Source organism: Aquarana catesbeiana, linkage group LG07 (assembly GCF_042186555.1).
Source record: "Aquarana catesbeiana isolate 2022-GZ linkage group LG07, ASM4218655v1, whole genome shotgun sequence".
In the NCBI taxonomy this organism is placed as follows: domain Eukaryota; kingdom Metazoa; phylum Chordata; class Amphibia; order Anura; family Ranidae; genus Aquarana; species Aquarana catesbeiana.
Genome location: NC_133330.1, coordinates 313,548,429 through 313,574,451, shown reverse-complemented (window position 1 = coordinate 313,574,451; position 26,023 = coordinate 313,548,429). Strand labels below are relative to the sequence as shown.

General features: G+C 43.9%; 1 protein-coding gene across 1 annotated transcript in view; it reads right to left on the bottom strand.

The window, feature by feature from the left end:
• USP33 (ubiquitin specific peptidase 33) overlaps nt 1-26,023 on the bottom strand; it is a 126,576-nt gene that overhangs the window by 87,408 nt on the left and 13,145 nt on the right. The window contains exon 2 of the mRNA XM_073593709.1: nt 11,124-11,227. Within this exon, the coding sequence (XP_073449810.1) occupies nt 11,124-11,204 (81 nt within the window). The 5' untranslated portion in view covers nt 11,205-11,227. The remainder of the gene's footprint in view (nt 1-11,123; nt 11,228-26,023) is intronic.

The window sequence follows — 26,023 nt, the reverse complement described above, 5'->3', positions numbered from 1 at the left end:
GTACAAAATCAACGTCATCTCTTCATATTCTCTATAAACATTACAGTCTCAGGTTTAGAGAACTATAGACAGGCAACATGACAGTAAAAAACATTTTTTCTATTGCTATGGGCTGTACTGTGCTACACAGTCAAAAAAAAACAAAAAAAAAAAAAACGATGGACTAATGCAACACTTGGATGATTATCAAGTCCTTTAGAGCTACTTTAGGCGACTGTAATAAGTGCCAGAAGCTCTCCATACACTTTCCAACTTGTAGGAGATCCTCAACTGCAAGTGGACAAAAGCAATCATCATAGCTACTCATAGAAAATATAATAGCCCAAAGCAATGAAAATTGAATTTCACTACCTGTCATGTCTGTCTGTTGTCTATAATCATCTCCTGCTGAACAGCATGGTTACAGCTGAATTCCAAAAATTCAGCTGCTTTTAAAAACTGCAGGCATACCAAGAGTTATGAGGTGCCTGCCGCCTGGGAGGCTTATCTCTAAGGCTTAATATACACGGGACGTTTTTACAACCTCTCCTGAACAATTTACCTTGACAGATAGTAACCCACGTTTAAAACGTCCGTTTTGCCGCATTTACATGCCGCGTTTGCGTTTAGAAGCATTTGAACAATAGGAATTTTTTCTAACAGCTTACCTGTAAAATCCTTTTCTTTTGATGTACATCACGGGACACAGAGCCTCAGTAATTACTGATGGGTTATATAGGTATCACTAGGTGATTGGACACTGGCACACCCTAAACAGGAAGTTCAACCCCCTATATAATCCCTCCCCTTACAGGGATACCTCAGTTTTGTGGCAAAGCAATATAAGTGTATTAGAAGAGGGGCGGGACCTCTGTGTCCCATGATGTACATCAAAAGAAAAGGATTTTACAGGTAAGCTGTTATAAAAAATCCTATTTTCTTTCTCGTACATCACGGGACACAGAGCCTCAGTAATTACTGATGGGACGTCCCAGAGCAATGCTATTTGAGGGGAAGGGACCACACAACGTAGGGTTTAATCAGACCTGAGGACCTCGTACCGCTGCCTGTAGCACACTACGCCCAAAGGCGATATCCTCATGCCTTCCCACATCCACCTGATAAAATTTGGTGAATGTATGGACTGAAGACCAGGTTGCGGCTTTGCAGATTTGAGCCATAGAGGCCCGGTGATGCACTGCCCAAGAGGACCAACACCTAAGACACTGGCGAAAAAACTGAGGTATCCCTGTACAGGGAGGGATTATATAGCGGGTTGAACTTCCTGTTTAGGGTGTGCCAGTGTCCAATCACCTAGTGATACCCTATATAACCCATCAGTAATTACTGAGGCTCTGTGTCCTGTGATGTACGAGAAAGAAAAAGCATTTGTTTTTTTTTTTTAAAAAGCCAAAAATTGAAAAATGCCTGTAAACGAAACGCGGCTAAATGCGAGTTACCCGTGTTTGGCATCGGAAATTTCAGCGTCTGAACTCACTTTTTTGCCTTCAAAGAAAAGCCTATAAAACGCAACTGCCTAAAAGCGACATTAAATGAACCTGTGTACATGTACACATAAGATAACATTGGAGTTCAATGTGTTGAAAAAAGTATCCAACTGCCTCTGAACGTCCGTTTACCAGCAGCAGTGTACATGAGGCCTAATATTCATATCTAACAAGTTTATTGTGCTAATCCTGCCCACTGTGGTCTCAGTTCCATCAAGAGCAGAGTCCCTGGAACTGCTATGTCTGCCCCTCCCCTCCTTCTGCCCATTCACAGAAGCTTTTGTATTATGTCAGCTCATTCAAAAAATACAAAGGCTTCTGTGAATGGGCAGAAGGAGGGGAGAGGCGGGCATAGCTGCTCTGTGTGCTTCTCTCCTCTCACAGCCGGATGGAGGTGCCATGGACCTAATTGTACTGCACTTTTTGCAAAGTTGCTGAATTCCTGAAAAACAGCACTGGGGGTGGGGGGCACTCCCAACCGTGCTAGCTAAGAAACCACAGGACAGGTCAGTAAGAAAAAAGGACACTCTAGAGTACGGACAGGGAGGCTGCACACCCCAAATATAGAATTAAAAAACAGAAAATCCCCCTAGTGGGGCTTTAATGCAGCCAATGGTATATGAAACACAAAATACAAAAAGGTGTTGTGATGGCCATTTTAATTTGGTTAATACAGCAAGTACTGACAACAAAGAATTTGGGACATAGACTTAAATCCAAGGATGAAAATAGGAAACAATGCCAATAACAGAGGACAGTGTACAATACAATTACATCACAGGCAACAGTAATACAATAGCACAAAGATGTTGGTTGTGTGAGATCCTGACGCGTTTCGACCCCAATGGGTCTTCTTCAGAGGATAGGTATGTGTAAAAACTGTAAAAATGTAGACATGTGTCAAGCATGCACCACAGGACAGGTCAGAATGGTGCCAAGTGCTAAATGCACTTGCGTCCTTGGGGTACTGAACAATGATTTTTACCCTTCTTTAAGGGTGGAGGACTATGGGAGTGAGATATTGCTCTTGGTTCTATTGATGGAGGTTCATATGTACTATGAAAATTACATTTACTGCCATATCAAGACTTGTGTAAATATTAGCAGACTAGCCTATAAAGAATCAAACATGGTAAAAACTGCGCTAATCTAAATGAAATAATTAAAAAGCTGAAAACTCTATGAGAAATAGCACAGTCCCAAATCATACATTCATATACAGATTTGCGCTAATATTAAAAAAATTAAATACAAACAATTATAATCAATCACCAGTGATAAGAATACAAGTTTCTTTAACAGTATCCGCACCATCCGCCAACTCGTAGTGTGTGATCCTTCAACTATCACCTCCGCCATAAGCAGAGTGCTCGCTTACCAGTTTGCACCAACCTCCTATCGCGGAAAGTCAGCGAAGCTTGTGGCTCTAAACCCAGCCAGGGCCTTTAACCGTCCGAGGAACCTCTTTGGGCACAAGAACCCACTATCCAGATATCACAGGAGATCCCCCAAAATACAAAAGGCTCGTCATGATATAAAATCCCTAAAAACTTTATTTAGAGGATATAGAATATTGCACTTACATCAAGAAGAATATATATGCGCATTGGAAAAAACAAGCTGGTCGGCCAGATAGCAGCAACCTGTTCTTCTGGGGTTTGAGAAGCGCGCCAACATCACCACGCTTCTTGAATCCTGGAAGGACGGGTTTCTGCTACTTGCCCGGCTTATTTCATCACATCACCTTTCATCACATTTGGACTTGTATTTCTATCACTGGTGTTTGATTATAATTTTTTTTTTTTTAATATTAGCGCAAATCTGTATATGAATGTAGCCTGTAAAGAAGTAAGGTTTGATAGGCTCAACACTGAGTATCTCAAATCATCAACATTACACCAAATTCATCCACATTTTAACCTCCTAACAAAATGTTGTACATGCCAAAAAAAAAAAAAAAAAGTAGATTTAAGCTCTGGAAAAAATAATTTTGCCATAAAGTTGATCTCCACCTTTTCTGTCCCTTTAAGTAGTTCATTTGGACCAAGCTGGCCCAAACAAACTATTTTCTACACTAACAGGTACACCCACTGGGCACAATGTATAAACTATATGTAGCCTCATCTACATACAGTATACAACACTGTGTTCTGGCATCATGATGGGAATGCCCCTTCCCAGAACAAAATGAACCGCTTCAGCCCCGGAAGATTTTACCCCCTTCCTGACCAGAGCACTTTTTGTAATTCAGCACTGCGTCGCTTTAACTGACAATTGCGAGGTCGATGCAACGTTGCACCCAAACAAATTTGACGTCCTTTTTTCCCCACAAATAGAGCTTTCTTTTGGTGGTATTTGAGCACCTCTGCGGTTTTTATTTTTTGCGCTATAAACAAAAAAAGAGCGAAATTTTGAAGAAAAAAAAAAAACGCATTATTTTTACTTTTTGCTATAATAAATATCCTCCAAAAATATATTAAAAAAAGATTTTTTTTTCCCTCAGTTTAGGCCGATATGTATTCTTCTACATATTTTTGGTTAAAAATTTTTTTTTAAAAAATGGCAATAAACGTATATTGATTGGTTTGCGCAAAAGTTATAGCATCTACAAAATAAGGCATAGTTATATGGCATTTTTATTATTAATTTTTTTTATTAGTAATGGCGGTGATCTGCATTTTTTATCGGCACTGCGACATTATGGCGGACACGTCGGACAATTTTGACACATTTTTGGGACCACTGGCATTTTTACAGCGATCAGTGCTATAAAAATGCATTGATTACTGTAAAAATGTCACTGGCAGTGCAGGGGTTAACCACTAGGGGGCAATCAAGCGGTTAATGTGTTCCCTATTGTGTGTTCTAACTGAAGGGGGGAGGGGACTGTGTAGAGAAAGAGATAGATCGCTGTTCATACTCTGTATGAACAGACGATCTGTCACTTCTCCCCTCAGAACCGGAAACTGTGGGTTTACACACACAGATCCCAGTTCTCCATGTGCCCCGAGCGATCGCGGGAACCCGGCGGTGATCGCCACCGCCGGGCACTCGCATCGGCTCCGTGGGCGAGCAGGGCGAAGAGACGTTACATAACGTTGTTGCGCCCAGCCGTGCCATTCTGCCGCAGTACAACTGTGGCAGATGGTCGGCAAGTGGTTAAAGTGGTTGTAATACCCCAGTGAAGTGACTAACCTCAGGTGATACACAGAGATGAAACAAATCCTTCTATATCAACTGTACCTGTTTATTTGCAGCCATACTTCCCCTACATTCATTCAAAATGCAGAGTTTACACAAAATTTCTCAACTATGAAAACCAGGGGGCGGAGAGCTGAAGTTAAGTCAGTGAGGAGAGCTCTGAGAGCTGAATGGAGGGGAAAGGAGGGAGGGGGAGGAGGGACAGGGAGGGGGGAGGCTAGGGAGGGGGGAGGCTAAGGAGGGGGGAGGTTAGGGAGGGGGGAGGCTAGGGAGGGGGGAGGCTAAGGAGGGGGGAGGCTAGGGAGGGGGGAGGCTAGGGAGGGGGGAGGCTAGGGAGGGGGAATGGGGAGGGGAGAGGAGGGAGGTGGCACCTCCCCCCTTTCACACAGAAACAGAGTTGAGGTTGTCAATCAACTGCAGGTCCCTCCCCCGTCACCACTTTTCTCTTGGTGTCAGGAAAAATTGTCAGTAGTGTCTCATGCTTATAGCAGAGAAACGAAGTAGTAGTTAGCCAACCTACAGTGATAGGAGCAATTGTCCAGGTTTCATCTTCCTGTGTAAGTGGCTTTAATCTTTCTGTAATGAATATAAGAAATTCCTTGATTGGATGAGGTGGAGAAGAGGGACAATTATATCACAGTCTCCACCTCATCCAAGGTACTATTGGCTTGCTTTGACACAGTAACAGATAAACAATATGGACACCCACTGTACTATGACACTTTTAAAAATTTCTATACCTTAAAAATGGAATCAAGTACATCATCTATACATGCAGGAAACAAACATACATAACCATTACTGCTGGTTCTTCTGTACATTTACAGATGTTCAATGGATTTATCTGTTGTATGCAATATACGAGGGGTTTCCAGAAAGTAATGCTAAAGTGGGCATATCTTTTTTAAAGTGTATGTAAATCCTCACCTTGTAAAAGAACCCATCTAGTTTAACCCCTTGGTGCCGGCTGAACGCAAATATGAGGCTTCATGGTGGGTGGGCCTTGGCACATATTTGCGTGATGTGCGCTCCTGGCACAGTTACCGGCAGCTAACGCAAAGTTCCCAATCCCTACTTGCTATCGGAAGCTTTCTGATCATGGCAGTCACATGATCACGGCGGTCACATGATCATAAACCCCACACTGCCTCCAGGCATCCTAAACCTCTTAAAGGGGCAGGAGGCGCAAGCGTCAAAAGGTTAAAATCAAAATGAAGGGTAAAACACTTGTATATGGATTTAAAAAAAAAACTCTATAAATATCTTTTTCCCCCTATTTTATAAGTAATTACATAATCTCCAAGCTCCTTATGTAGCTGAGAACAGAGAGCTGGGGGAGGAGAAACAGCAGCCCACTAACCTTCCCAGTGAATGGCTGTAAGGGGGGGGGGGTGTCAGCTCGTTTGGTTGTACTTCTCCTGTGGTGCACAGGAGTGCAGTTCGTTCTGCACTCATGTGACTCATTTTCAGCAGACAATGGGCGGAAGTCCGCTGTCTGCTGACGTCACAGAGCCGGCCCAGGCTTAGGAAGGATCGAAACCATATCCCTGGACTGACATCCAGCTCAGCCTCTCAGCATGTCGCTGTGAGCATGAGCTGGCCCCTCCCGCCCCCTCCACAGCTCAGTGCTCCAGTGAGCGTGGGAGGGCAGAGCAGAGAACTGGTGACTTACAGATGTAGCATCCACCTAGGTAAGCATGATTCTCTAAAAAAAATAAATAAATAATCCAATACTTCTCTTTTAATAGGAAAGCAGGGGGACTGGCATGAACCAGGGATTTCACACAAAGGAAGCAATACAAAGAGAACAGGATACTTTTACAAGTACATGGTACAGCAGGCACATGTCGGGAATATGAAATGTTGGGTTTACATATTCTTTAACTTATTCTTACTAGGTCATTCAAATTTCACATGTTAGTAGAGTAACCGTTCTTCTATAGTAACTTTTCTTCTTTTTTCATTGCAGGTAATTAATGGATTCCAAGCAAAAGCAACATGCCGTCATTTAGTTCTCGATGGAGAAGGGGTGCAGGCTGTCTGACATCCTCAGAAGGCTACAGAATGTTTCCAGAGAGGACACCATTGACTAAAGTTCCCAATGAGAAGACATTGCTCTTGTCAATGGTGTCAGACAGCCAGTACCCTTCCTTCATCATGAACTCAATGTCAGCAAGTTGCTTCTGCTTGGAATCCATTAGTTACCTGCAATGAAAAAGAAACTGATACTATAGAGAAAGAGTTATGCCCCGTACACACGGTCGGATTTTCCGATGGAAAATGTCCGATCGGAGTGTGTTGTCGGAAATTCCAACCGTGTGTGGGCTCCATCGGACATTTTCCCTCGGATTTTCCGACACACAAAGTTGGAGAGCAGGAGATAAAATTTTCCGACAACAAGATCCGTTGTCGGAAATTCCGATCGTGTGTACACAAATCCGACGGACAAAGTGCCACGCATGCTCAGATTAAATAAAGAGATGAAAGCTATTGGCCACTGCCCCGTTTATAGTCCCGACGTACGTGTTTTACGTCGCCGCGTTTAGAACGATCGGATTTTCCGACAACTTTGTGTGACCGTGTGTATGCAAGACAAGATTGAGCCAACATCTGTCGGGAAAAAATCCTAGGATTTTGTTGTCGGAATGTCCGAACAAAGTCCGACCGTGTGTACGCCCTATTACTTTACCAACATATAAAATTTGAATGACCTATGTAAGTTTTTTTGTTTTTTTTATTAAAAGAAGATATGCCCACTATTGCAATACTTTCAACACAGTCCTTGTATTATCACAGTAAGAGCATACTATGTATGCATTGACAATTAATTATACAATACATTGAACTTGTGAATGTGAACAATATTAAGAAAAAGCATATGGTGATTGAATAAGCAAATAAATATATAAAGTTCCAATCCCAACACCATAAATAAACTAAATCTTCTGGTTTGATGTTCCTTCAAATAAATGCTTCACCACGAGTGCTCATGAGGTAGATGGCAACTCACCAAAAGGTGTCTGACCACTTTATACAGTAGGTCAAAATGTGCTTAAGTTGAATGGAGCAGAGGAATCCTAGGGTATGCATCTCTCCACTGAGTGACCCCCTCCAGATGGCAGCTGAGGATAAGGGAACAGACTCCACCAAGGGGACACAAAAAGATCTCTTATGGTGTAGTATGATTTAATAAAAAAATGTTTAACCACTTCAGCCCCGGAAGTATTTACCCCCTTCCTGTCCAGAGCATTTTTTGCGATTCGGCACTGCGTGACAATTGCGCGGCCGTGCCACGTTGCACCTAAACAAAATTGACGTCCTTTTTTTCCCCACAAATAGAGCTTTCTTTTGGTGGTATTTGATCACCTCTGCCGTTTTTACTTTTGCGCTATAAACAAAAAAAGAGCAACAATTTTGAACAAAAAGCAATATTTTTTACTTTTTGCTATAATAAATATCCCCAAAAAATATATTAAAAAAAATAATTTCTTCCTCAGTTTAGGCCGTTATGTGTTCTTCTACATATTTTTGGTAAAAAAAAAAAATGCAATAAGCGTATATTGAGTGAGTTGCCATCTACCTCATGAGCGCTCGTGGTGAAGCTTTTATTTGAAGGAACATCAAACCAGAAGATTTCATTTATTTATGGTGTTGGAATTGTCACTTTGGACTTCATATATTTATTTGCTTTTTCAATCACCATATGCTTTTCTTAACCACTTCAATACAGGACATTTTCACCCCCTTCCTGCCCAGGCCAATTTTCAGCTTTCAGCGCTGTCACAATTTGAATAACAATTGCGCGGTCATGCGATGTTTTACCCAAATTAAATTTTGATAATTTTTTTCCCCACAAATAGAGCTTTCTTTTGGTGGTATTTGATCACCTTTGCGTTTTTTATTTTTTGCGCTATAAACCGTAAAAAAAAAAAGTTTGATAAAAACACAATATTTATTACTTTTTGCTATAATAAATATCACATTTTTTTAAAAAAAAAAACTTTTTTTCCCTCAGTTTAGGCCGATATGTATTCTTCTACATATTTTTGGTAATTAAAAAAAAAAAAAAAAAAAAAAAAAAAAGCAATAAGCGTATATTGATTGGTTTGCGCAAAAGTTATATTGTTTACAAAATAGGGGATAGTTTTATGTCATTTTTATTATTATTTTTTTACTACTAATGGCGGTGATCTGCGTTTTTTATTGTGACTGCGACACTGCGGCAGACAGATCGGACACTTTTGACACGATTTTGGGATCATTGACATTTATAAAGCGATCAGTGCTATAAAAATGTACTGATTACTGTATAAACGTCACTGGCAGGGAAGGGGTTAACACTAGGGGGCGCTGAAGGGGTTAAATGTGTGTCCTAGGGAGTGATTCTAACTGTGGGGGGAGGGGACTGATGAGGGGAGGAGACCGATCACTGTTCCTAAATACAAGGAACATACGATCAGTTCACCTCTCCCCTGACAGGACGTGGATCTGTGTGTTTACACACACAGATTCACATCCCTGCTCTGTGATGAGCAATCGCGGGTGCCCGGCGGACATCGCGGCCGCCGGGCACGTGCATAGGGTCGCCAGTGATGCAGCGCGCGCGCTCCACAATGCCGGGAAGCCGAGGACGTTATATGACGTCCACCCGGAGGGAGGATGGGTTCCTGCGCCCGTCATTTTACCATGGCCCGGTATGGAAGTGGTTAATATTGTTCACATTTATTTTGTATGTTTATAGCTACAACACCTTTACATTTGATTTTTTTTATATGGTTCAGTGTTTACACTTTCTTAAAGGGGCAGCTATGTTTTAAAACAATACACTAAGCGCCTTTTTTAACCCACTCTTCATCACAATACATCGAACTTGTATTGGAAAGTGCTCTTTAATTCAGGGATGAATAAAATCCAGGAGCTATACAGCTGACATGGCCCCCAAAAAGTCAAGCTGCGGTCTTCATTTTGAGTGCATGGCATGGCTCAGAGATGACACAATCTTGTAAATCCTGGTGCCTGTGCAGTTCCTGGTTGTGTTCAAAAATGTCTGACAGCAACAAGCCCCTGCTGCAACCTCTCACCAGGTGACTTGCTACAGAATTACAATGTATAGTCTGATCCCTGGGGTGGAGGTGAGGAAATACTTCAACATACATGCAACCTAGGCAAAGTCTGCTGATTACAGCTCAAGGTTTGCTTTTTAATGATAAAATTAAGGACTTCAGGTACAGCATAAATCTACTTTTGTACATCGTGACATGTCAGGAATTTATTAATGCAGAACACTGAACCGGCTCCCACACTACAATGCAGGCAGTTCTGCTAAATATTTACCTAGCAAAGTAGCAAAAAGAACAGTATGTGCTACTGGTTTAATACACAGAAAAAAGCACAAGAACATTAACCGCTGGCCGACCGCCGCACGAACAATTACGTCGGTAGAATGGCATGGACAGGCAAATAGGCCTACAGGTACATCTCTTTAAATTTGCCGACATGTGGTCTCAGGAGCGACCCTGCCGCGATCTCCGTGAGTGTGATCGCGGGTCCCGCGCACTCAATGTCCGCGGGGATACCAGCGATCGTCTCACGGAGAGGAAGAACGGGGAGATGCTGATGTAAACATGCATTTCCCCATTCTGCCTAGTGACACTGATCACAGGGAGCGGTGATCAGTGTCGTGTCACGCGTGGCCCATCCCCCCAGTGTTAGAATCACTCCCTAGGACACACTTAACCCCTACAGCGCCCCCTAGTGGTTACCCCCTTCACTGCCAGTCACATTTACACAGTAATCAGTGCATTTTTAATCGCACTGATCGCTGTATAAATGTGAATGGTCCCAAAATAGCGCCAAAAGTGTCCGCCATAATGTCGCAGTCACGATAAAAATCGCAGATCACCGCCATTACTAATAAAAAAAAAAAAATATATATATATATATATATATATATATATATATATATATATATATATATACGCTTATTTCGATTTTTTTTTACCAAAAATACGTAGAAGAATCCTTATCGGCCTAAACTGAGGAAAAAAGTGTTTTTTATATATTGTTTTGGGGATATTTATTATGGCAAAAAGTAAAAAATATTGCGTTTTTTTTCAAAATTGTCGGTCTTTTTTTGTTTATAGCGCAAAAAATAAAAACCGCAGAGGTGACCAAATACCACCAAAAGAAAGCTCTATTTGTTGGGAAAAAAGGACGTCAATTTTGTTTGGGAACCATGTTGCACGACCGTGCAATTGTCAGTTAAAGCGACGCAGTGCCGAATTGCATAAAACGCTCTGGTCTTTGGGCAGCCAAATGGTCCGGGGCTGGAGTGGTTAAGCAACCATATACACAAAAAAAGAAAATACCCAATCATCCCATGGATATATATTTTTGAACATTCTCCTATGATGCCCCTGGCCAGAATGCACTTACGTGTGACTTCTGAATTAGTTCTTCTTTTGTCACCTCGCCCACAGATTCTAAATGGGGACATTCACATGCCAGCGAGGTCATTTTAGAGTCCACAGCCTCTCAATCTGCAATATGAAAAGAGAACATTATTAAACATTGGGCAAAAGACAGGAGAGTTCTTATCATAGTCTGTTAGGACTGTCTGATGGTTCCACAACATTCACACCTCCTATCCTGTTCTTGGACAATTAACATCTGGCTTGATCCATGACATGGTGATTGTATCTCTGTGCGATCCTCTATATAATTGCATGGTGGCGACGTGTGTCTCAAGCCCAAGACGACAAAACACACAGGGCGGAGCCGGGACACACGCCAAACACACATGTGCAACTGATCGCATGCACTTTTGTTTCTCCAGCGGATGGTTGTTTTTACATGTTAGAAGTGCTACATATTATCCTACTTGTGTAAATGCATATGCCCAATACAATTTTGCTTTTAATTGCGGATCTTCACTATGGGGAGTGTCTTTTTTTCCCCTTTTATTGTGGTGTGACAATTGAACGGTTTCTTGATCAACAGGTATGGGCACTGGCATTTTTGCATAGTGGAGGCTTGGGAGATCCATTGCTCTGACGATATCTTACCCCGTTTTGATGATCAGATTGCTGGCTATGGGGAAGTGATAACCACCTGGAGTGGTCTAAGCATCTTTGACCATTATATTCTAGTGGTCATTTAGTTCTGGTAAGCCCATATCTGCTTTCACTGAGGTGGTGTGACATGCCTGTTATCTGGGATCTGTAGGCTTCCTATCTCCCACTCTGACTGACCCTCAAGAAGTTCTCCCCTTTTTTTTGTGGGGTGGGGGGGGAAATTCACATCTCTTCAGACTCTTACCTTGGTTTTGGAGATATATATATATATATAGCCATGGTGTTAGCACTACTGACTAACAATCTGTCAAATCACCCCACTGCCAGACTTCATTGTCTCTGGAAAGGATGCATGAACAATCTCCATGCAGACTGCTGTTACTAGGAGTTCTCCATCCATCAGAAACAGGGAACAGAAACATCACTTTTGACCATGTAAAAGTAATGGTCTTAGTTCTCTTCACCACCTGCCCAAACTTGCTTTTCCTTGCACTCTTGGTTTCCTCCTGCACAACTTGTAATTACATTAGGGTATAACACATCCTCTTCTAATAGGTATGAAGAACTCACTCTGAATAAGCCCCTCTACTGGCTCTGGTGACTTGCTGCTACTAGGCCTGAGGCCTGCAGAACCTCTCCCCGGAGGCCTAGCAGGTTAAAGTCTATCTTCTAGGAAATGGACTACTGCTCCCAGCCAGTCCAACTTGCAAATCATGTGTTCCCCGGCCACACTGATTTGACACACAAATCCCCAGTCTCTTCTCTGATCCAGGACTCTTCACCATCCACCGTGTGCATGATAAAGACTCTGCTAGTGACCGTGTAAAAGCAGAGTTGCCTTACAGAATCCCTGGCACATCCTTCAGCCATCCACTGTGGTAACACTCACTAACCTTCCAACCTTCCAGCTCTGAGTCCTTAATGAGGAACTTTCCCGGACCATGCGTTCCGACAGCTTCTCCTGCCCCTCTGCTCCAGGAGTTCCCTGCCACTGACCGTGTGGTGACAGAGACATTGCCAGTGACCGTGTAAAGGCAATGTCCCCCCACCCCCCCCACCCCCCCAGATGGGGGTGTGCTCCTGTGGCTGTCTAGCACTCCATTCCTCACATCACCCAGTCGACTACTCCTCCCCAGCTGCATGTGACCTCAGCATATATAGGAGGCCCGCCCCCTGCCAATGCCAGTTAGGGATTGGTCAGGGCTCCCACATGGGCTGCCTACCACTCCAGCTCTAGGCCCAGCCTCCTCTTACAGAACATTCTCCCTGGAAGCAGGGGAGGCGCCTCAGACTGGAGCACAGGTGGTCACACCCACTGCTACTCTAACCACTCCCAGCCCCAAGATCAAAACAGACAGGCTTAGCTTGCAGCATAGGCCTGCCTAAATTTGCCTGTGCTGAACAAACCTAAAACAACCCTTACTAGCACCTACCTTCTGCTAGAGGGTGCTACACACACACACATATATATATATATATAATAATAACTTCAGATGAAATACAGGACTCTCTGAAATGTGGTGTGGCTGTTTCAAGATGCACAATAGGAGGTACTTGAAGAAAAATGGGCTGCATGGTTGAGTCGCCAGAAGAAAGCCTATGATGAAAGGTACAGAGGTGGATCGCTGATGTTCTAGGGATGTGTGAGCTACAAAGTCACAGGAAATTTGGTCAAAATTGTTGGCAAGATGAATGCAGTATGTTATCAAAAAATACTGGAGGAACATTTGCATTCATCAGCCAGGAAGCTGCACATGGGACGTACTTGGACATTCCAACATGACAATGATCCAAAACACAAGGCCAAGTTGACCTGTCATTGGCTACAGCAGAATAAAGTGAAGGTTCTGGAGTGGCCATCTCAGTCTCCTGACCTCAATATCATTGAGCCACTCTGGGGAGATCTCAAACGTGCATTTCATGCAAGACAGCCCAAGAATTTACAGGAACTGGAGGCTTTTTGCCAAGACGAATGGGCAGCTTTACCATCCGAGAAGAAAAAGAGCCTCATCCACAAATACCACCAAATACTTCAAGCTGTCATTGATGTTAAAGGGGGCAATACACAGTATTAAGAACTGGGGTATGTAAACTTTTGATCAGGGTCATTTGGGTAGTTTCTGTTGCCATTACGATTTAAAAAGAGTAAACACAGTTAATTGATAATAAATGGCTTCAGCCAAACACACACATATTATATATATATATATATATATATATATATATAATACACACATACACATTTTTTTTTAACTGTTTCATGAATAAAAAAAACCAAAAACAAACAAAGTTAGCCCAATTTTTTTGTATAATGTGAAAAATGATGTTACGCCGAGTAAATAGATACCAAACATGTCACACGTTAAAATTGCGCACACTCGTGGAATGGTGTCAAACTTTGGTACTTAAAAATCTCCATAGGCAACAATTTAAAATTCTTTATAGGTTACCTGTTTAGAGTTACAGAGGAGGCCTTGGGATAGAATTGTTGCTCTCGCGCTAACGTTCGCGGCAATACCTCACATGTGTGGACTGAATGCTGTTTACATATGTGGGCGCGATGTACATATGTACATTCTGCGTGCGAGCACGTGGGGACGGGGCACTTAAAAAAATTTTTTTATTACTGTTTATTTTATTAAATTTTTTTTATTTTTACACTTTCCCCACATTTCTCCTCCAGGCTGGGAAGCCTGAGATAAAAAAAACAAAAAAAAAAACGATCTCGGCTTTCCAGCCAAGTACACGGCAGTATTTACAATTGCCAGGCTGGACATGATGTCATAATGTCACGCCCAGGCCTCCGAGAGTCATAGAGACTGCCGAGGACTATCTGGTCACCGGTATTCTCTATGGTGAACAACCCCCCCCGCCACCTGTAAGAACAATCAAGCGGCTGAACGCTATGAGCCACTATGATTGTTCTTACAGTGCAGGGAATTGCGGGCTGAAAAGATCAATACCGGGATGATGCCTGTAGGTGCAGGCATCATCCCTGTATAACCACTGAAACGGGAGGACGTCCATGTACGCCCTCCCACCGAGAAGTGGTGTTTTTGCACTACATACCATGGGGTATATTGTATGAGTTTACCTGCTAACTGCATATTTTCTTTATTATTAGGGCTACACTGTTTGGTTTAGGATTGTATCAAGGTGTTGGTGCTACCTGTATAAATATAAATGCTGGAGTAATATCCTGACGATCACGAGAACTGAAGAAGTGGCTTGGATAAGCTACAAAACATCTTTCAAAATTAAAGAACAAGTCCAGTTGAATGTGACTAACTACTACTAGCTAGAATCTAGTGAGACTTTACTCAGGTCCCACCAACTGTTCATGTTTTGTAGTAACTCTAACGAGAAAAAGTTAAAACAGCAGTTAAAGTGTCATTAACCCAAATCACAGGTGAGGCTGCATTGATGGGCACTGGTCACACCGCATTGGTGGGCACTGGACACGCCGCATTGGTGGGCACTGGACACGCCGCATTGGTGGGCACAGGTGAGGCCGCGCTGATGGGCACAGGTGAGGCCGCGCTGATGGGCACAGGTGAGGGCGCGCTGATGGGCACAGGTGAGGCCGCGCTGATGGGCACAGGTGAGGCCGCGCTGATGGGCACAGGTGAGGCCGCGCTGATGGGCACTGGTGAGGCCGCGCTGATGGGCACTGGTGAGGCCGCGCTGATGGGCACTGGTGAGGCCGCGCTGATGGGCACTGGTGAGGCCGCGCTGATGGGCACTGGTGAGGCCGCGCTGATGGGCACTGGTGAGGCCGCGCTGATGGGCACTGGTGAGGCCGCGCTGATGGGCACTGGTGAGGCCGCGCTGATGGGCACTGGTGAGGCCGCGCTGATGGGCACTGGTGAGGCCGCGCTGATGGGCACTGGTGAGGCCGCGCTGATGGGCACTGGTGAGGCCGCGCTGATGGGCACTGGTGAGGCCGCGCTGATGGGCACTGGTGAGGCCGCGCTGATGGGCACTGGTGAGGCCGCGCTGATGGGCACTGGTGAGGCCGCGCTGATGAGCACTGGTGAGGCCGCGCTGATGAGCACTGGTGAGGCCGCGCTGATGAGCACTGGTGAGGCCGCGCTGATGAGCACTGGTGAGGCCGCGCTGATGAGCACTGGTGAGGCTGCACTAATAAAGCTGTTGTTAATATTTATTTTTGTAAATTAAGTCTGCATAAAAAATTTACGTGTAATTTCATGAGATAATTTATGAGGGCGTGTTTAGGGGCGGAATTAGGGGTGGGGCAACTAGTGGCGAGTAACCTTTAAGGCCTGGCTAGTAGCTCAGGACTTGAAATTTTGAGCCCTGTGCTATATTACATGTGTTCATACCTTGCCACTACAGCATTTGTTTTCTGTAGATTGCAAAGAAAAAAAATAGCTGACCTGCAGTTTACTGTCCATCCCTCTTTGTCTGTGCTCCCCTGCAGCCTGAGATTGTGTACACCAGCTGTTGCCACATCTGCTGAGCAAGCTCCAGTTTCAGTTCCTTCTAAGCTGTTTGTTTCCTCGTTTTTCTTATCTATGTAGTCCACCTGACTAGAGAGTCACACATGTGGGTGCATACACAGCAATAAATAAAAGTCCCTTCCCTCCTTCCCCCTCATGTCCTCATATTGCTAAACATTATGGGGCTGAGATATAAGATGTTGACCGATGATAGCTTCACCTCCCTGTTAGTCCCAGCACATAGACTCCATAGACACAAGCTGGAGGGGAGTGACACAGTCTGTGATTGGCAGAACCTCCTACAGGAATCTATGCAATGTGAACAAAGTGAAAGCTATTGTCAATAAACTTAAATGTGAAGTTTCACCCAAAGAGGAAGCTCCGCTTATTTGCAGCAGTGATCTGAGCTGGAAGTTCGAACCTTACCTTCCCCTGCAGTCTTCTTGAGACACAACACCTTATAGACTAAGGGACCATTCACAAGGCGCAGAGCCACTCGCGCATGCGCAGTAGTTAACAGGCTGTGAAGCCGCAAGGCTTCACTTCCTGTTTTCTTTACTAGAGATGCCGGCGCCTGCACCCGAAGCAGACTGAAGACACTTTTCGGGTGAGGACACTGCGGGATCCCTGGACAGGCAAGTGTCCTTATTTTAAAAGTCAGCCACTACAGTATTTGTGAGAGTACCCACAGAATAGATCCAAAATGTTTCACACTGGCACAAGCGTATGAAACATTCAACCAGGGGGAAGATTACTCGGACTGGCCTCAATTATCCAGACGCTAAGGCCGGCAGTGGATTTATTGTGATGTTGTAGAAAGTACTTTGTGTATCCCAGGTTACTCCCCGTCCTCGGTGACGTCACATCCACCCTGCGGTCCACAGCGGCTCTTCTGACTTCTCTGGATGCCATCCAGCTCTGTCTACCAGCAGCAGTCATAGTGTCCCTGATGTGAGCGCGATGTCCATGGAGTTGAATCGGAATGGCTCCTCCATGCACCAGATAAACTTGGAATATTTTTTGTCCTGTGTTTTTAATCATGGGTAAAACTGTGCATTTTAATACTACACTCAGGTGGCGCTTCCTTTGTTTGTCCGTTTTTGTTTGTATTCACAGAGTTGGCTTATCTCTGAGGACGGCTGCCACCATTAGCCATTGATTGGACTCTGGGACTTGTTGTACCTAAGAATTTATCATTGTATCTTATCGGATTTAAATTTTATGTTGCCCATGATTACATGTTATCATCCATAGGGCTGTCAGTAGTCGTGATATTCTGTGTTTGGCGCCAGTTACCCCCATTTTCGCTACAGTATTTGTAGCAGCTGACTTTTCATTTTTTGGGGGAGCCTGGAGCTCATTTAAAATTATTTCTTAACGTGTGCAAAAAATGCAAAAAAACGGCCCAGGCAGCGAAAAGGTTAAAGAATACGTAAATCCAACATTTTATATTCCTGATATGTGTCTGTTGTACCATGTACTTGTATGAAAAATTATCCTGTTCTCTTTGTATTGCTTCCTTTCTATAAAATCATTGGTGTTCCTGCCAGTCCCTCTGCTTTCCTATAAAATAAAAAAAAGGGAAAAAAAAAAGACAAGAAAAAGCTGACCACACTAGACATGATAGCACGGCATGGTCAGTTCACTAGCTGTGCTAGCGTGCTCTCCTCCAATCATCGGACTTGTCCTGACCCCCACCCCCCCCCTGCACAGCCTTTCACTGGGAAAACCAGTGCACTACTGTTTCTCCTCCCCCCCCCCCCCCGAGGGAATGTGATCAGTTATATATATATAAAAGGCATTTTAATTTTTTTAATTTTTTTACACATTAAACAAACCTTACGAAAGAGTAGGCACAGGCCAAAAGACAAAGTCCAAAGGAGGACTTCCCGGCGTGAAGCAAAATGATTAAAAGAAATTACACATTTAATTAAAACCTGAGCCCTGAGAGTCCTGTCCCAGAACCAATCAAAGCTACAAGGGGATTGGTTGCCAAGAATTAAAGTGAATTTTTCATATTTCCAGCATGTTGGACAGCCGAAAGCCTCTCATCAAGAATGTGAGTAATGAATTCCAAGACAAGACGCAGAGAATTACTACAGAAAAAAAAAACGGAGCAAAGTAAAGGTGATAGGGATAAGCCGCCATTCTCCAGCTTGTTTCTCTACACCTGACTATGTTCAACATGGACAATCCCATTCCTTTTATTGGCCTGTTCACATTTGTATTCTCCCTCGCCCACCACCTACGCGCAAAAAATATATATATATATATATATATATATATATATATATATATATATATATATATATATTTCTTACTGCTACAGAGCGGCAGCTCTGCACAGGATCCTGCATTTCCACCTGCAGAGGCATGCGCGGGCCACCACTAGCGGGCCACTTCTGCTGTGATTATTCACAGCAGAAGCTGATCTGCGGGTGCCAGGCACACGTTGTCATCCGGCACCCGCCGTCCGCCGGTAAACCACACAGAACGGGGATCTGCCTATGTAAACAAGGCATGGATGGATTCTGTGTTCCTGCAAAGCAAGGACTAGAATCCATCTCTTCCTCTAGTAAAAGCAGGACAGAGTACAAAAAACACTGGCTAGGCACAAAGTTAACACTTTGATCGCCCCTTTTGTTTAAACCCTAACCCCTTCACAGCCAATGTCATTAGTACAGTGACAGTGCATATATTTAGCACTGATCACTGTATTAGTGTCACTGGTTCCCGCAAAGTGTCAGTTAGTGTCCAATTGTCCGCTGCAAAATGGCAGTCTGCTATAAGTCGCTAATCGCCGCCATTACTAGTATAAAAAAAATAAACAAATAAAAATTCCATAAATATATCCCATACTTTGTAGACACAAACCAATCAATATACGCTTATTGGGATTTTTTTACCAAAAATTTGTAGCAGAATAGATCACTAGGAATATGTTCTGCTCAGGTGTAAATGCACGCTTGTGTCTATTGGACTGCACCCAACTAAACGTTGGGGGGGGGGGCGCAATTCACTGAGAACCTGTCCTAATCAATGTGCCTTTAGGCTGGGTTTCACACCATTGCAGGAGATTGTGAACGGCTCTCTATGGAGGCGGTTCACATATCTCCACAGCAGGTCCGGTGCGTTTTGCAGAAAAACGTTGAGCGTCTTTTGGTCTGTTTCAGGTCCAAATTTAACCCAAGATTCAGGCTGAAATCGGAGCTAAAATGGTGAACTAGCACGCACCGGACCCCTTGCTGTGAGCCGCATGCGGCTCATATGTGAATCGAGCCTTGCTAGCAAATTTTACTTCAACAGGTCAATTCCCACAGCCCCGTCCCTCCCTACCTAGGTCACCTGACAAGTAGCATCCCGTTCAGCACAACGGAACCGCGTCGCTCCGACTTAGAAAAAGGTTCCTGTACGACTTTGGGGGCGACTTGGGGCGACTTGCATAGACTTCTATACAGAAGTCGTTTTGCAAGTCGCCCGGGCAGTCGTGTGCAGGTCGCCTCGGTGAGGCGACCTGCAAGTCGTGCCGCCTCTGGTGTGAACCGAGGCTAAGTGACATCCAAAAGTCAGGATCAATCCAGCTCCTGCACCGGCTGAATGACATCAGCTGATAGTGGACCTTAGCTCGCTGTCGGCAGATCACAGGAGTGCATAACTGAGGCCCGTACTTCTCCTTTAATGGTATGGGCTTTAAAGCCCATTCACCCAAAAGTAAAATTTATTTATTATTATTTATTTCAGGTACTTATATAGCGCCGTCAATTTACGCAGCGCTTTACATATACATTGTACATTCACATCAGTCCCTACCCTCAAGGGGCTTACAATCTAAGGTCCCTAACTTACATTCATACATACTAGGGACAATTTAGACAGGATCCAATTAACCTACCATCATGTCTTTGGAGTGTGGGAGGAAACCGGAGTACCCGGAGGAAACCCACGCAGGCACAGGGAGAACATGCAAACTCCAAGCAGGTAGTGTCGTGGTTGGGATTATATAAATTCTCACCTTTCCTTTGATCCCGCATTGCTCCGCTCAGATGCCAGAATAATGGAAATACACGATTCTTTCAGGTATGAAGGAACATGTGACAGTGTTGATGCTTGGTGATACGCCCAGCTCTGTTAGATGGGGGCGGGAAAAGTGCCCTGTATAACTCCAATCTAAGCTTTTGCAGGTTTTCCCATCTCTGCTCCCTGCAGCTGAAAGGCGTGGGAGTCATTTATCCCAAAGTCAAATATTAAAAGCATAGGAAGCTTTCAAGTCAAGTTTTCAAGTCATCAACTTATCGAATGTACGGAGAATCTTCATATGAATATTTGTTTGAAGACCTAACAGTATATGGCCAGTTTAAGGCATAAGCAAAGCATCCCCTTTAGAAACATGTTACACCCATATATAGGGGGTGAAGGTTAGGTAAAGGAAGGCATTTAGGTAAAAATGTAAAAAAAAAAGCACCCACTGGCCACCCCCAGATCCCCCCCCCCCCCCAATAACAGCATACAGAGGTTCCTCTACCCTGCAGCCACCGTCATATTAACCATTTCTTGCTGGGCACTTTTGCCCCTTTCCTGCCCAGACCAATTTTCAGCGCTGTCACACTTTGAGTGACAATTGTACGATCATGCAACACTGTACCCAAATTAAATTTTTATCTCTTTTTTTGCACACAAATAGAGCTTTCTTTTGGTGGTAATCACCACTGGGTTTTTTTTTTTGCTAAATAAAAAAAAAAAAAAAAAAAAAAAAAAAACATTTTCATAGTTTGTTATAAAATTTTGCAAACAGGTAATTTTTCTCCTTCACTGATATGCGCCACTGATGGGCACCGATAGGAGACACTGATGGGCAGCACAAATTGGCAGCACTGGTGGGACTGCACCAATAATCAGTGCCTTAATTATCAGTGTAGATGTCCCTTTTAGGGAAGTCGGTTATCGGCTCATTTCTACTCTCCTCATGCTGATAGCAGTGCCGATAACCAGCATCTGTTTACCTCCATGATCAGCTATGAAAGGACACAGCTGATCACATGGTAAAGAGCCACTGATTGGCTCTTTACCTCAATCTGTGATTAGCAGTGTGCCAGCAGCGGGCGCGATCACGGGACACCATCATATCATGGCGTCCCAGGACTAGATGATTGCGCTGTAGCCGCCATTCGGAATAAAATACTAGTGAAGCCCTACACAGCCGTGTCATTCATTCACAGGGATCTGTGAATGAATAAACTACAATTCCTGTCTGCCATTATGGCGGACAGACATGTAGTTGCCAATGGAACACGAGTGCTGTTATCAGCACACCCCAAAGGCCATTGACACTTACTCCAGCTTTTTAACTAAAAGCCCATATGGAGGTATGGGTAGAGAGCTGAGGAAGAGTGTGCCCTAACATAGGGCTGGGGAAAAAATCAATTTAAATCTTGGATCGAGTTGAGAGGTCAAATCGATTAAAAATTTAAGCAAATCGATTTTTTTCGATTTTTTTTTCACCGCGCCGGTCCCGAGGAGCTACGGGCAGGAGTTTTTAGGCGAGGCCGCAGCTTCGGCCTAGTCCGCGGCGTCCGGCCTGGCAGACTAGGCCGAAGCTGCGGCCTCGCCTAAAAACTCCTGCCCGCAGCTCCTCGGGACTGGCGCGGTGTCCACAAAAAAAAAAAAAAAAAACTCGATTCAAATTGTGAATCGAGTTTTTTTTTTAGGAAAATCGCAGATTTTTTTTTTTTTTTTTTTTTAGAAAATCTCCCAGCCCTACCCTAACATTGCCCTCACGATCCACGGATGGCGGGTGCAATGCTTTGCAGGCTCCTGTGGCAAAAAATAACAAATGCACATTTTTTCCTGCAAAAATATGTGAATCTATTATTTTTTCCTTAAAGTACAACCACAGGTACGCCTCACTTAATGACCAGGTTCCATTCCAACTACCAGGTCATTAAAGAATTGGTTGTTAAACGAGGAGCCACAAGTAATCAATATTTTAAGCATTCCTAAATTACTGTCATGTATTGTATTGTGAAAAAAAAAAAAAGGTCTAAACAAAAAACTCCAGCTCAATAATGTTGTTTTTATTTGCACAAGTACAGAACACAAACGAAAATTCTATACTGCACTGTACAATACAATTCTGGTCGTAAGTCCATGTGGTTGTTAAACAGGTAAGTCGTTAAACGAGGAGTATCTGTATAGGCAAAACTTTTTTTTCATTTTGGATAAAGCAAGGGAGGGATATAACCCTGGTAAGATTTTTTTTGTCGCCATCTGTGTCCCACTGCAGAGATTTACCTTCACTTCCTGTCCTATAGCCAAACAGGAAGTGAGAGGAAATCCCTGCAAATTAAGGGAATTCCTTGAGGACCCCCAGCTCTTCAGAACTAGTGTCACCATTGGAAGATTTCCCCTTCATTACTTTTCTGGGGACAACCCAAAATGTGTGGTTTTCTTTCAATTATTAATGGTAAACAGGACAAATAGAGAGGGTAAATCTCCTTAATGGGGGCACAGACAGCAATAAAGACTAACAGGTGTTCTAATTAATCTCAAAAAAAAAAAAAAAGAAGAGTTTTGCCTTTAGTTATACTTGAACTACTTGCGGACCACCCGCCGTCGTTTGACGTAGAATACCGGGGTTATGGCACCAGATAGCTGCCATAACCTCAATATATTCTTAAAGCGGGGGTCCACCTATCTAACGTTTTGGTTTTTTTTGAGTTCATTCACAAACTTTTCTTCTCAGCATTACATACTCACATATTGTGTGTAATATGTCCGCCTGTGTCAGATTTTGTCGGAAAGAATAACTTATATTATTCACTGCAGGCGGTTTCCATCTTCCATCTGCATTTATTTCCTGGATGTGGTGAATGCTGTGCTCCCAGCATTCACCGCTCGTTCCCACACATGCTCAGTGGCATCCTGGGAAGCCTGAGACTAGCTCCCAGGAGTCTGGGAGAGGCTAGAAACACGCCTACTCCCACGGGAGGAGAACCAGGAAGTGCAAAGAATAGAAAAATAAAAGGTAATTACGGCGATTTAAATTTTTTTAAACGGCATGTCAGCATCTAGGCAAGGGAGAGAATACATACAGATATTGTTCAAAATTTGGGTGGAACCCCGCTTTAAACAGCGGACGGTCCTCTTTTTGATAAAAGTGGTCTCCGTGGTGCCTTTGTGCCTTTCAGTGGTGCCCATCAGTGCAGCGCCATCAGTGCCGTGCGGTTTATCAGTACCGCCTAATCAGTGCACATCAGTGAAGGAGAAAAATTACTTATTTACAAAATTTTATAACAGAAACTAAAGAAAAAAACTTTTTTTTTCCAAAATGTTTAGGAAAAAATAAAAACCCAGTGGCGATTACATACCACCAAAAGAAAGCTCTATACATCTCAAAAAAACTATAAAAATCTCCGTCATTCAAAATGCAACAGCCCTGAAAGATGAAAACTGACCTGGGTAGGAAGGGGGTGAACGTGCCCGGTAGGCAAGTGGTTAACACTTTTGATACATCGGTATCCAAACACCACACACAACAAAGCAGCGGTATACTGGTAACCAACAGATCTTTTCACTTTCCATATTCATATATCAGAGTCTATGGAAGTAGTCCCATCACTCCCTAACAACAATCTCTGCCCATACAATTGCTATACAAAGTGTTAGAAAATGGCTGCTTGTGATTTGTTGAAAAGATATGAACACTTGGCAGTGGAGGGCAAAGCCATTAGATGCTCTTTACAGAGAAGAGGCAATTATCATAACAGGTTCCCAAACCTGCCTGGATGACGGTTCTGTGTGACACCAGTCAGCCAACAGTCATGTGCCGGAAACATACATTAGATGTGTGATCATTGCCTAATCCAATGACTGTCATCATAAGTAGCTTTACAGTGGCCATAAATAGTACTATTATCAGAAACATAAAGTGGTTGTAATCCCTACACACACCGTCTGAGGTGACTGGCCTCCGGTGATACACAGATATTAAACAAATCAATCAGTATAAGTTGTACCTTTTTATCTGTAGCCCTCTCTCTTCTACCTCCATTCAAAGTCCAGAATTTACACAGCACGAGAATGAGAGGAGACAGAAATATCACTGGGTGCTTTGGATTGAGGCAAGTACACACTATAGAAGGATATGATTTGTTCATTTTTCATTTCAGATTTACAACCATTTTTGCTGCCAGGTCCATACGTCATACAGACCTGACAGCAGGGGGTTCACACACAGTCCGGTGGCTGCAGCCACTGGGATTATGTGTAAAACGGACAGGCAAGCTCCTATCTGTCAGGTGGATGACATTGGGGCCCGCTGTGCTGCCGCCCCATTGTTCACACACACACCCCCCGGTACCAGCGCCCCCCATGTATTCCGGGCTCCACTTGCCCATTTGCGGGCCCAGGGCTGACATGTGTTGGCGGGTGGAAGAGAGAAGAGCGGTCACACATCCGCTCCCCTCCCCTCCTTGCTGTGACCCAGAAAGCGACTTGAGGAAGTGAACATGCCTGAGGGCTGACTATTTTGCCTGACATTCTTTGAACCATTAACATTAAATGCAAATGAACCAATACACTGCCCAACAAGAATTCTCTTGCCTTTGTGTGGTGAAGAATCTAAGGAGGAGCTCGGGCGTGTTATTTGGATACACCGTATTTATCTGCGTATAACACGCACCTTTCACTTTAACAGGTAAGTTTCAGGAAAAAACGTACATTTTAAATAAAGAACTGTGAAGAAAAATAAGTGTCAGTGCCCATCTGCAGCCTTACCACTGTCACAAACGCAGCCTCACCATTGCCATGAACGCAGACTCTGCATGCAGCCACAACATTGCCATCAGTGCAGCCTGATTGATGCCCATTTGCAGGATCGGAGGGGACAGGGAGGGGGGTGGGACGAGCGCCAACAGATTACACACAGGAGAATCTCCTGTTTACTCGGTGGTACAAAGTCCCGCCTCCTATGAGAGAACAGTCGTCCAATGCCAGCCCAGAGACGGGACTTAATATTACAGAGGCCGCTGAGTAAACAGGAGAGTCTCCTGTATGTAATCTGACCCGCCCCCTCCCCTGTCCCCTCAGAGGAATGACAATTACAGTATATATCTTTTGTGGCCCCCGTTACCAAATTACCAGTGGGGCCGTATGAAACTGACCACGGGCCGCAATTGGCCCGCAGGCCGGACTTTGGACATGCCTGCTCTAGGGTGTCTGATTTCAGATAATATATAATGTTTGGTGGTTTTATGTAATCTTCGGGCCTAAAATTATTTCTTAAACATGTGTGCAAAAAAAAAGGCTCTGGCAGCAAAAAAGGTTAAAGAACATTTAAACCCAACATATATCCTGATATGTGTCTGTTGTACCATGTTCTTGTATGAAAAAGTATCCTATTCTCATTGTATTGCTTCCTTTGTACAAATCCCTGGTGTTCCTGCCAGTCCCTCTCCTCTGCTGACCACACTAGGCATGATAGCACAGCATGGTGAGTTCTCTAGCTGTGCTAGCCTGCTCTCCGTCAATGATCAGACTTGTCCTGACACCCCCCCCCGCACAGCCTTTCACTGGGAAAACCAGTGCACTACTGTTTCTTTCCCTAGCTTTGAGCTTCTTATGCAGCTGAGAACAGAGGGTATACCGCTGTTTCTATACTATTGTCTTGTTGACATGGACCTGAATTTTAATCTTTTTAACCCTTTCACTGCCAAGGCCGTACGGACCTACAGAAGTGCCCACAGGTGGCCAAGTCAGTATGGCGTTGTGGACCTCCTTTCTCCCTCTCCTATAAGCTGATGGTCAC